This window comes from Pleuronectes platessa, chromosome 19 (genome assembly GCF_947347685.1).
Source record: "Pleuronectes platessa chromosome 19, fPlePla1.1, whole genome shotgun sequence".
Taxonomy (NCBI): Eukaryota; Metazoa; Chordata; class Actinopteri; order Pleuronectiformes; family Pleuronectidae; genus Pleuronectes; species Pleuronectes platessa.
The window spans coordinates 8742390-8754508 of NC_070644.1; the positions used below are offsets into that span (position 1 = coordinate 8742390).

Below are 12119 nucleotides of genomic sequence, written 5' to 3' on the forward strand. Positions count from 1 at the left end.
GGCCCTTTTTGCGTCGAATCTGCTATCGGGGAAGTTAGGAGACAATGATCAAAAGCAGCAAGGATGGAGAGAAAATATGAGGATAGAGATAATATGGAGATACAAGTCCCGTATCCCTTTAGTCGTCATGGGGTTTGACTCAACAACAAGATTGACAAACAATATCTGTAGTTTTCAGCCGCCATCGTAGTTACTGTCACCTTTTTTAAATAGCCTTGTGTATACATATAATTATCCCTACTTTGTATATATTTCTATATTTACTCATATTTTTTGTTATACTATATTTTACACTTGAGCTGCTACTTTCTTTATTAACATCGACCTGCAGAGATGGAGAGCCCCTGTTCTAAACCTTTTTAGACCTACGCATGCACGAGTTCCAAACCCGCTAAGAGAAGTAAACTGAACATCTAGTATTCATTCTAACATCATCAGAGGCAGAATATTAATTCCAGCACTCTATCACAGACAAATAAATATACTGGTTGCATAGTGAACAGCTTTAAGGAGCACTCTATATCTCCACTCAGATTTCCATGGCTGTGCCTAAACAAAGGTCAACAAAAATTCTTCAAGTTTATGTTTCCTTGAAAAACACAAAATCTGTATGAATTAAAAAAAACGCTATCTATGTAGATATAGATGTAGATATCAGTGTCTGTATATTTGTATTTGCATGTGTGCAGGCATACAGCTGATTAATGTATTTTATGTAGGGATATGGCTGTGTAAACTTCATAAACATTTAAATTGATAAAAAAATCTGTATCCACAAACATTTTATAGAAGAGAATAAAATGTGATAGAGTCTGACATATGCATACCTGGAAAACCACGAGAACCAAACTGGTGGTGCATGCACAGGCCTAAACTGTGGTTCCATGACTCTTGCATGTGTACATCTGGAACCATTCTCCGGCTCTGCAGGAGGATGTATCTGATACACTTTCTTGTGCTACTTTGTCATTTGTGAATTTCCTCTATGGAGGATAAATTAAGGTACATCTTATCTTACCTTATCTTATATACATCAACATGTGCAAGACACTTTGTTTTTTATCGTTTTATTTGGTGCAATACTATCATTGTGAGGACATTATTTGTTTTTAGGATTTTTTTAAATCAAATTGTAAATCCCTCCATTAACCTTGACAGTCCTCACAGCAGGTGAAGAAGGTAAAGTCAGCTCAGTTGCTGGGGGATGTTGGCGCCGCTGACTTCTTCTGCTTCCTGCACAACCCCAAAAGGTGACGGACTCTCTTACACAATGAAGCCTTCTTAGGTTTCTCTGTCTTCTCAGGCCGCCCTGTCTCCTTGGGTTTGGGATCAGGGAGAACATTGGATAGAACCTCTTCCTCAGTGAGCTCAGTTCTGGAAACATAAGGTTTATATCTTTGAAAGACCTCATCAGAAGTAACCCTGAACTTCTCCAGATTTTTTAGGAGAACATTCTTCTTCTTCTTCTCCTCCTGGAGCTCGCTGTTAAACTTCTCCTGGTTGGCTGCATGACTTTGGCAGACCTCGTGATAAGAAGCTTTGAGCTTCTCCAGCTCTTCTTGGAGATTGTTCTTCTTCTTCTTCTGCTCCTGGAGCTCGGTGATGAACTTCTCCTGATTGGTTGCATGACTTTTGCAGACCTCGTGGTGAGAAGTTTTGAGCTTCTCCAACTCGTCTTGGAGAACGTTCTCCTTCATCTTCTCCTTCTGGAGTTCGGTGTTTAACTTCTCCTGGCTGTTTGCATGACTTTGACAGACCTGGTGATAAGAAGCTTTGAGCTTCTCCAGCTCTTCTTGGAAATCGTTCTTCTTATTATTCTCCTCCTGGAGCTCGGTTTTCAATTTCTCCTGGTTGGTTGTATGACTTTCGCAGACCTCGTGATAAGAAGCTTTGAGTTTATCCAGCTCTTCTTGGAGAATGTTCTTCATCCTCTTCTCCTCCTGGAGCTCGGTGTTGAACTTCTCCTGATTGGTTGCAACTCTTTGCCAGACCTCGTGGTGAGAAGTTTTGAGATTCTCCAGCTCTTCTTGGAGAGAGTTGTTCATCCTCTTCTCCTCCTGGAGCTCGGTGTTGAACTTCTCCTGGTTGTTTGCAACTCTTTGCCTGACCTCTTGACAAGAAGCTTTGAGATTCTCAAGCTCTTCTTGGAGAATGTTCTTCATCCTCTTCTCCTCCTGGAGCTCGGTGTTGAACTTCTCCTGATTGGTTGCATGACTTTGGTAGACCTCGTGAAAAGAAGCTTTGAGTTTATCCAGCTCTTCTTGGAGAATGTTCTTCATCCTCTTCTCCTCCTGGAGCTCGGTTTTCAACTTCTCCTGGTTGGTTGTATGACTTTGCCAGACCTTATGATAAGAAGCTTTGAGCTTCTCCAGCTCTTCTTGGAGAATGTTCTTTTTCATCTTCTCCTCCTGAAGATCTCTGTTGAACTCCTCCTGGTTGTTTGCATGACTTCGACAGACCTCCTGATGAGAAGTTTTTAGCTTATCCAGCTCTTCTTGGAGAAGGTTCTTTTTAGTCTTCTCCTCCTGGAACTCGGTGTCCTTCTTGGCCAGCAGGTCTATGAGGTGCCTTATTTGTTGAGACATACAAATAGAGTTCTGCAGAATCGTTGCTGGGCCTTGAATAGTCCCCACGCTTTGTTGAAAAAAACCTTCCATCACTAGTTTAATCTATTAGTTTTAAATAGAAAGTTAGAATTATTATGGAGAGATTTCTGAATAAGTTAAAATTTATTCCCTTAGTCTTATTTTGCTATAAAGGACCTATCAATGGAACCTTTAAGATAAAGGAGCATGAGCCTTCGATATATAGGACATTGAACATGTCTTTAATCTTTAACATTAAACGTGCTTGTGATCTTAATGAGTCCTTTTCCTTTGCATGTATTTTTGGGTCGTTTTATAACCTTTATGTTGTTTTATTTTTATAGGACATAGGCTTTGTTGTTAAAGGGGAACACAGAGAGTGGGGGAGCACATGCATAAATGGCCGCCAATTCTCTTCTTCCGGAACATTCCATTTATTCCTTGATTTCTTTATTTTTACATGTTTCCTTTCAATCGTCATATTTCATCACAAAATGCAAAAATCTAGATTAATAATCGTGGATTTCGGCACTCCCCTAAATTTATTATTATTCTCATCAAGATCCATAAATTATTCTCTGTGAAATCAGTGGAAATGTAAAATAAATATTTTGACTCACATTGTTTAAGACAATGAAATAAAACTGTGAATCCACAATTACTGCTGGTTGGCAAAGTTTCGTAAGAGGTTTAGCATGTTAAAGCCCTCAAAAAGCGAATTCAGTTTCGTCACAATGATAAGATGATCCTTACAATTTCAATAGGGCCTCTTACCATTCGGTGCTCGCCCTAAATAGCTTATTTATGATCAATAACTGATATTATGATGACAATAAGCACATTATTAAAGATGACAGAGATATTCATTTATTATTGTGAGATGTTGGATGTGACGTGGTGGAGGGGGATTTGCAGTCACATTTTCATTTTCACTGTATTCACATCTCTTCATGTAAAAAGCACTGGTGTGACCGAGTTAACCAGTAACTGGTCCCAGTTTAAGTTGTGTATTTGAGTAACAATAGTTCATCCGTTTGCTTAAAAGATTATTAACACTCAGCAATATTTGAAAACCCCTTAATGTAGCTTTGAGTAACAAAATACTCAGTTCACTGCATGAGAAAAACATATTTTTTACTAAATTTGATAAAATAGACATTTTATTAAAGTTCCAATGTTACTGCATTTTCACCATTTATGTGTTTTAGCATGCTAACAGCAGCTAATTAACGTTAGGACAGCTGAGGGGGAGGGGCATTCCATTAGTTTCTGTTATTTCATCATAAAACAACAGAATTAGACATTTTCACTTGAGGATGGCACTTGATTCAGAAGTTGAGTGATCACCAAGTTAGTCAGATTCATCAACATTGTGTGCAGAAAAAATTCAGGGGATTAACAAAGTCAGTAGCATTTATCCTCTGGGGAACATGAACGTCTACACATGTCAATCTTTCCAATGGTTCCATAGTTCAGTCTGAACTAAAACCACATTACACAGCTGCACTGATCAAATGCAGAACTATCTTCTGTATTTCTGTTGGAAACAGACATTTCACCAAGTTGAAAAATCCAAACAAAAACACTGTCATCTCTAATACCAGAGTTGGCACCACTAAGATAAGCACTTTATCTTAAAACCACACAAGTAAATCCTTTCATACAGCAAATGTTTTCCTCTGATAAATAGTTTTCATTTGACACTTGTGTGGCACTTTTGTTGAGTCTTTTTTATCTCAGAAATAAAAGTGTTGGCAAAGAGAGCACCCGTATTAGAAAGTGGCAAAATTGGCTTTGTTTCAGCTGAAGAGAGGTTTAACGGTTATTTACAGTTGGTCCAGTCAAACCTCAACCCTCCACGATTCAACTTCCTGATCACAGCCTGGATACGTGATCAGAGTTCATCCAGGTCACTCATTGATTAATTTGTTCTTCTGCGTGTTAAATGTCATTGTCCAGTGTCCAGAACCGATTGTGCTTTCCCAACAGCAGCCTCCAGCATCGTGTGGTCGCTGAGCAGCTGTCGGAGAACAGCTGGCTCCATCTCCAGTAGCATCCCTACACGGAAAGATAGACCCATGGATTACAGAGAAAATAAATATCATTAGTGGTATGATAATGTCCGTATACATATAATAAACTTCATCCTAAGTGTCTATACAGTGAAACAATTGGTACATATTAAATCTAGTAAGATCAATCATCATATTTACCTCGAATGTCAATTAAAGCCTCAGCTCACCTGTAATATCATTTGCATGAAGAGAATCCATCTCCTCCACCAGTGAGAAGAGCCTCTCTCCCAGTTTCTCTGTGTCGTCGGCGTCAGACACGTCGCTGAAGTCTGTCTCCTCGTTCTGCCTGAAGAGCAGCAGCAGGAACGTTATTACGAAGCGCTGGGTTTCACAGAAATGTATTTATTTATACAGACTCTTATTTAGGTTTGTATTTTGTGGATTGTAGTGAATTATGGATTTGTGTCTGGGGTGCGCATATAAGAAATGTGCTTTAACATGGGAAACAAAGTTAGATGTGAATGTGTGATTATGGCCTTGTTTGCACACATGACTATGCTCCATGAACAGGAAAAGGTCACATACTCCTTTAGTGTCTCCAGAGCGACGTGCACCTGCTCCTCCAGCAGTTTGGGATCTGACAGAAGGTTTGAAACTGCTTCTTTGTGCTGCTCCAGAAGCATCCCTGTGGTAAAACAAATATTTTATGTTTATGTAAATTATAAGAGGGCAGAGATGTACAATGTTCTAAAAAATAACTGATTATCCATTTCATTACTAATTGGTATCTTACCCCATAGCATTCAGTGTTTGTTGAGTCTGAGGACAAGTCTCCTACCTGTGATTTTCTGAGAGTAACCAGTGTTGTAGACATCCACCAACTCAAATAGCTGCTCCCCGAGAGAGTCAGAGGACGCTGACACATTGTCCTCCTCCTTACACGATACCCTGCTGCTAAGAAATGAGAAAACACCATTTTAAAAGTGGTTCATGCACAAATACATGATGTGTCATTTTTATGCATACACACGTATGTTTGTTTCAATATATCCTTATACATAATGCACAAAAAAACTATAGATCCTCATGAAATCATCCTGTACCAATGTTCTTTATTCAAGTATGCTTCACTACAATAAATATCTCTGTCTGAAGTGAAAGGTGCATATTATGAACATATTTTTTGAATTTATTGCCTATTTTATACTTTCACATGTTCTCTTGTCTACCTCATTTTGACTTTCTGATGCTGTAAGTGAATTTCACCAGTGCGGGATCAGTAAAGTTTATCTTATCTTGTAAAAGATAAATGGTAAATTATTTCTATTGATATATTTATTTCTAGATTACTCAAAGTAGTTTACACTGCCGTTTGTGTCATTCCCACACAGTATCTTGCCCAAGGACACTTCGGCATAGGGACTAGGGGAGACTGTTGCTTTGGTAAGTAACAGTCTCCCCTGGTAAGTGGACGACCTGTTTTACCTCCTGACCCACAGCTGCACATAACAGTATATGCCTTCTGCATCTATAGACTACCTCACTCCTGTGATGGGAATGCATCTGGCTCAGAGATGCAGACTTGTGAGGACCCCCATACTCCCCCACACTGGAGGAGGGAGATCATGTGCAAACCCCTCCTGCCTGTTCCTGTACCTTGGCTCCTGTTCCAGCTGCAGGGCTCTGAGGGCTTTCTCCACAGCAGCGGTCAGCATGGCCTCATCCTGCAGCATCTGCCTCAGCACAGGACCTGGCAGCTCCAGCAACATACCTGCAACACACACACACACACACAGGCTCGGGAGAGTTAGGTGCTGTTTCCAGTGCTGGATCCTGCTGGTTTGTAAAAGTCAGCTCACCTGTGAGTTTCCCAGCAGCCTCTTTGTGTTTGGAGTAGATCCTGGTGTACAGCTGCTCACCAAGCGTCTCCAGAGCTTCATCCATCACATCGAGACACTTTCAACCCGGCGTGTGGCTTTAAAACAAGCTGCTCTCCAGCTGATTTTCACTTCCTAACAACCTCCACATCTTCCAATCACACGAGCAGTCAACCACAAAATCGACGCCCCAGACTGCAGGTGTTTAATGACATGATCCTCTTAATACCCGGACATGCATTCGTCATAAAATAAAAAACAACTCTCCTGTTTCAAGGTTTAAAACAGCTGCTGTTTGGTGTCTGGTGTTTTTTTGACGGTTTCCTGTAAACACCGGGCGCACAGTAATGACGTCAGGATTTAGCCGAGAGATGCGGGGACATATTCGTCCGCTGGGTTTGAGAAAAAATAGTACTTCATAGATACTCACAATTAAAGATAAATCCACGGGAAAAAAAGAGAAAATTCATTAGAATACAATTAACCTCTAATCTAAGTGTTTTAAGTATGTTAAAAAACTGGTTTAGGGTTAAATGCTTTATACAGAAGGTGGCTTCATGGGCGCAGCGATCTCGGATAGAGGTTCCGTAAAGCGGTTTCCGGTCTCTCCGGCCCTTTTCCTCCGCTAAAAGGTAACGTGGTCGCTTCTGCCGCTAACAGCAGATTATTTAAGTGGGTTTGTCTCGTTTCCATGCCTGTTTTCTCCCAAATGAACCAAAGCTCATCGTTGTGTTGTTTGTTACACATTAGAATCTGAAGGCAAAGCCCGTCTGAGTTTTTAGAAATGTAGAGAAACTGTAATGAACGCGTCGCCCCGGCCGGGCCTCATCGTGCGGAGCTGTGGAGCTAGCGCTAGCAAACTGAACTGTGGGGAAACTACAGCTTAGCGTTCTGTACTTGAAATGAAAACCAATCAAAACTGTTAATATTCTGTACAATTATCTAAACTGGCTTCCTACTCACTGGTGGTTGACTCACTACATGTAAATGTGAAGCTAGGCTAATACGAGGCTAACTTCAGTTAAAATGGTGTCACACCGTTTGAAACCTGTCAGATGTATCTCGACTAACACGTGGTTCTGTTGTGTCCAGACTCATCATGTCGGCCCATTTGCAGTGGATGGTCATCAGGAACTGCTCCAGCTTCCTTATCAAGAGGAACGGACAGACCTACAGCACTGTGAGTGGTCAAACATATCTATTCATATGTACCTAATCTGTGTCAAACGTGATCTCTACCAATATCTTATGTTGTATCAACCTTTAAACCCCCCAAAGTATTCAAATAGCAGTAATAAGGTTTACAGAAAAGGTTTTTATATTTCCGATTATATGAAAAATAGAAAGTTTTTGCCTGTTTTCCTCAACAATGACACAATTGTTTGTTTATTCAAACTTCAGGACTTCTCCGATTGTTTAATGTTGAGTAATTGTTGCAGCTCTGTTAATTCCTCATGCGACTTCCCCACCACCACAACAACTCTCCCTAAGATTTACTATGCGTCTACACTACTCTGGAGTTTTACAACAGCTAAACCTCAGAAGGTTTGAAATGCTGTTGAAAAATGGCAAGCCTGTGTTTTACGCTGGACGGGCAGAAATTGGTCCTGTTCGGTCACGATGTAGCCTTCGATGACTCCTATGACAGGACCCCCTTCTGGAAGAAAACAAATCGGCCTTAGCCGTGGCTACCAGTGTATAAAGAAAGGACTTTATTGATCCCAAATTGGGAAATAATTGTGTTACAGCAACCTGTCAAGGGCATTGCACACAGAAGTGGCAATTAAACAGTTTAGAAGAATTTAAAAAATAGCTCGAAATACAATTTTATAAACCTAATAATACAAAACTATACATACTCTCTCGGTAAGTGATACACATTAAAGTACTAGAATACACAGTGAAGTTTCTTAAATATAATATAACTTATAATAAGCCTATAAACAATGGACTAAATCCAAGCGATGATAAACTATGTATGAGACAGCAGCATGAATAATCAGAAGACATTCCTGACTCTTGTCTAGTAATTCAACCCTCAAAAGTAATGGGGGGATATTCTCACAGCTTCACCTTGAAGGTTTTTGTTATAATTTGAAAGCTGTGAAAGATAATCTGTTGAATTGTTAGTGTCTTATCACACACTGTATGGGTTTTTATAGTGGACACTGAATTCTTGCATATTAACAGCAAAATACTTTTAGCGTTTAGTAGGAAACTTTGATGACACAAGCTGTTCAGTGGACTAATCTCAATTTGATCTATTTACATAACAGGAGCCCAACAACCTGAAGTCCAGGAACTCTTTCCGCTTCAATGGTTTGGTGCACAAGAAGACTGTTGGTGTTCAGCCAGCGGCCGATGGGAAGGGTGTCGTCGTCGTGCTGAAGAAGCGCAGAGGTAAATTCTTGATGGATGTGTTTTTGTAGAGAGCAAATACTTTAAACATAACTCAATGAAATGTTAACCTGTTTAGCCTGAATGTGGCCCTTGACTGAAAAGAACCAAAGAATTTGTTTCTTAAGCTTATTCTTGGGTGACTGTTTCCAGCCAAGTGATTCAAATTAGACTTCGCTTATGTTCTTTTAGTGTGCTGGTCACAAGCAGGAGTTTCATGCCTTTTTAATAGCTTTACCTCTTCACTCACTCATATCTGGAATACTCTTAAGGTAGATATTTTTGGATCCCTGAGATTACATTTTAACTCCTTTCCTCTTGTTGCACAGGCCAGCACAAACCTGCCGGTTCTTACGAGAAGATCACCATCAACAAGAACTCCCGTGCCACCCTCAATAGCCTGAGGCACATCATTCGCAAGAACAACTACAGGAAGGACCTGCGCATGGTGAACTTTGTATAGTTTAACGGCAAAATGTCCGATGTAGTCACCACATTGCGTTTATGTGGTGGTTTTAAGTTTGTACTCCATTTGAAGTTGGTATTTAAATGCTTTCAACAACCTATGTTGTAATTTGTTTCCCCAGGCTGCCCTGCGTCGTGCCAGTGCTATTCTGAAGAGTCAGAAGCCCGTTGTGGTCAGGAAGAAGCGTACCAGGACTACCAAGACCGCATAAATGAAAACACATGACAAATAAATAAACTTTTTGTTTGGAAAAAAACTACATTCTCCTGAGTCTTAGTTTGTCCCACATAATTATTGCAGTGTCATACAGAGCTATTAATACTTGTGGAAGTATGGAAATGAGCAGACCTCCCAGTAGGGTCAGCGATGGTCTTGATACAGGAGCTTGGAAGGCTCTTAACTCCAAGTCTAATGACACATCTTGGCATGTTAAAGAAGGGGGGAAATAAAAGTTCCTGGGTCCACATGTTTATCCGAATTGGCTAAAAAACTTAGTTGAATCTTCTGGCTATGCAATTTGATGGAAGTTACTTCAGTAATGTTTGAATCTGAAAGACATAGAAAAAATAGAGATGTTTTATTTTATCAGTTCCAGCTCGAAAACATGATTCCTACAGCAGTTTCTGTAGAGTTGAATCCCATTAATCTTTTGTTCACTTGTTCTGCACTAAACAAATCTTTTTCCCCTTATGAATAGAAATGGTTCAGTAACCAGGTCAGCTTCTTCAAGCTGTTTAGAGTTTAGTGCAGATTTGCATAATTATTCTGACACTCAGTACAGCAATGCAGTTTATAGTACATCAGGTATTTTCAAGATATTATATACAAGTGACCCGAGAACATCTTGTGGTGTTCCCCTCTGCTGAGTTCGGTGCCCTGATGTACCAATGATGATGAACAGACTACAGCATAGGACAGAAAGGAGCTGCAGCTCATTCAAATAACACCCAGGTGTCTGTATTTCCTGTTAGGATGATGCTTCCTTTTTAGTCCATATCAGGGCCAGAGTCATTCTGTGTTTCTGGGCATTTCAAATATATTTCTTGAGAGCTGTAAACCCAGATGTAAAAAGTATAAAGCATAACATTGTCAGCTGATGCATATTAAGGCCTCTCGCTGCAGTCACTGTGCCCACTGGTGCAGAAACATTGGATGGATTTAAAGCACAGCCCACTGGCAGCTTTCCACTCATGGCTTTGGACAGAAAGAACAAACTGCAGTCACCTCCCCTTGTGTTTAAGCTGATAGCGTGTGCTACACCGAGTGTGGTACATCACAGGGTGAGGCATTGTCTGTGAAGATGAGATAGGAGGAGCTGCGGACGCTATGAGAGGACTGAGGCTGGTGTTTGTGTTGCTGCCGCTGGCCCTGCTGGTCCAGGACGCTCAGAGCTTTGAGCTGCAGGACACCATCCACTTGCTGATAGAGGAGAACATCCACCTCCATGATCAGCTGGAGAACCTCACCCAGGCCCTCAGGGAACTCAAGCGCATGCTCTGGAATCACCCAAATGGTACTTTTAGAAAGGAGGTGGGAACAGGGGTCCATGGGAACCTCTTTTTTGGGCTCCAATTATGAACACTACTATTGTTTATGGTATGTTGATACTGCCTTCTCGTGGGACTCACTACATTCATTAAATGAGCAACTGAAAATATAAGGTTCAAATTATGTAATAATTTAAAAATAATGTGTAATTATAAAAATGTATGCAAGTTCACTCATTATTAGCAGCTTATTCGAAAACTGAACTTTAAAAATAAAGGCAGAATGAAAATGTTTAGGCATAATCATGAAAATAATTTCAAAAATCTTTAAAATCTTTTCACTTCATGTTTCTGTTTTTAGTTATTGAACTTTATTATTCGTACATACAGTTGCTTCATTTTATAGAGTGATACACTGTGTTCACTACACATGTTCGTCCAAATAAACCCTTTGAACCAGATTGAATAACTTTTACTAAAATAGATTTAATCTGAGGACACAGTGTATTCGTATGACTGGCTTTTAACTGCTTCTGCTTTATAAAACCCATGTAAAGTATTACTGATCATTGATAAAAGTTCAACATAAATCAATGTATTGTTATTAATACATTGCATCATTGCATACATCCAACTGCAAACAATTGTATTATTATTCAAATCTAGTGAGGGGGTGTCTGACCATGGTGTTGTTCTCGGCTCCTGTACACAGATGTTGACAGAATTTCAGGGTGTTCTCACAAGGTTGTTGTTGTTGTGGACTTGCGTAACCCACCGTTCTCATGGGACCAGACGATCGCTCTTCCTTCTCTCTGGCGACGCCTCTGCAGGGCTTATAGTGTTTGGTCCCCAAGGTCAAAAAACCTTTTTTTCTTTCATTGTAAGCATTCCCCTTTCTTTCATTTCCTGTTGGTGTCCAGTCTGTTTCCTCCTTAATCCTCTCTTTGCTGCTTTTTATTTGTTCACATTCTCCCAACATACTCAGGGATTCACTAAGGTTTAATGTTGTGTGACGTCAGACTGAGGAATGAATTACCCTCGCAGGATTCTGGTCCTTTGTTTGACATGCTTCCGTCTGCCATGTGACAACAACATCAGTTTTCTGTGTGTTTTTACTGAAGACGCAGATCATCACGAACCCCACGAGCCTCACGACGAGGACGCCCAGCACATGTGGGACGAGTGGTCTCAACACGGTGCGTATCGCTGAGGAACAGTTCACTGGATCCACCGAGGACTGACACCAGTTGTGAAAAGCTTCCAGCAGATTAACAGCATCGAGTGCACAAGTT

At 40.4% G+C, this 12119-nt stretch overlaps 2 protein-coding genes across 3 annotated transcripts; one reads left to right on the plus strand and one right to left on the minus strand.

Annotated features, from left to right (window-relative positions):
* Positions 1-3702: 3702 nt before the first annotated feature.
* Positions 3703-6829, minus strand: LOC128424673 (uncharacterized). Of its 2 annotated transcripts, none has more exons than XM_053411002.1 (6): positions 6460-6829; positions 6257-6371; positions 5439-5551; positions 5186-5285; positions 4828-4946; positions 3703-4643 (listed from the first exon to the last, which is right to left on the minus strand). In XM_053411002.1, the coding sequence occupies exons 1-6, from the start codon at positions 6542-6544 to the stop codon at positions 4534-4536; spliced, it is 642 nt and encodes a 213-aa protein (XP_053266977.1). In that variant the 5' UTR covers positions 6545-6829; the 3' UTR covers positions 3703-4533. The 2 variants fall into 2 exon arrangements, with proteins under 2 accessions (XP_053266977.1, XP_053266976.1); XM_053411001.1 differs by having other exon boundaries at positions 5439-5554.
* A 214-nt stretch (positions 6830-7043) lies between these two features.
* rpl28 (ribosomal protein L28) lies at positions 7044-9599 on the plus strand. The gene is made up of 5 exons (XM_053411092.1): positions 7044-7109; positions 7570-7657; positions 8754-8877; positions 9204-9322; positions 9462-9599. The coding sequence occupies exons 2-5, from the start codon at positions 7577-7579 to the stop codon at positions 9549-9551; spliced, it is 414 nt and encodes a 137-aa protein (XP_053267067.1). The 5' UTR covers positions 7044-7109; positions 7570-7576; the 3' UTR covers positions 9552-9599.
* Positions 9600-12119: the final 2520 nt, after the last annotated feature.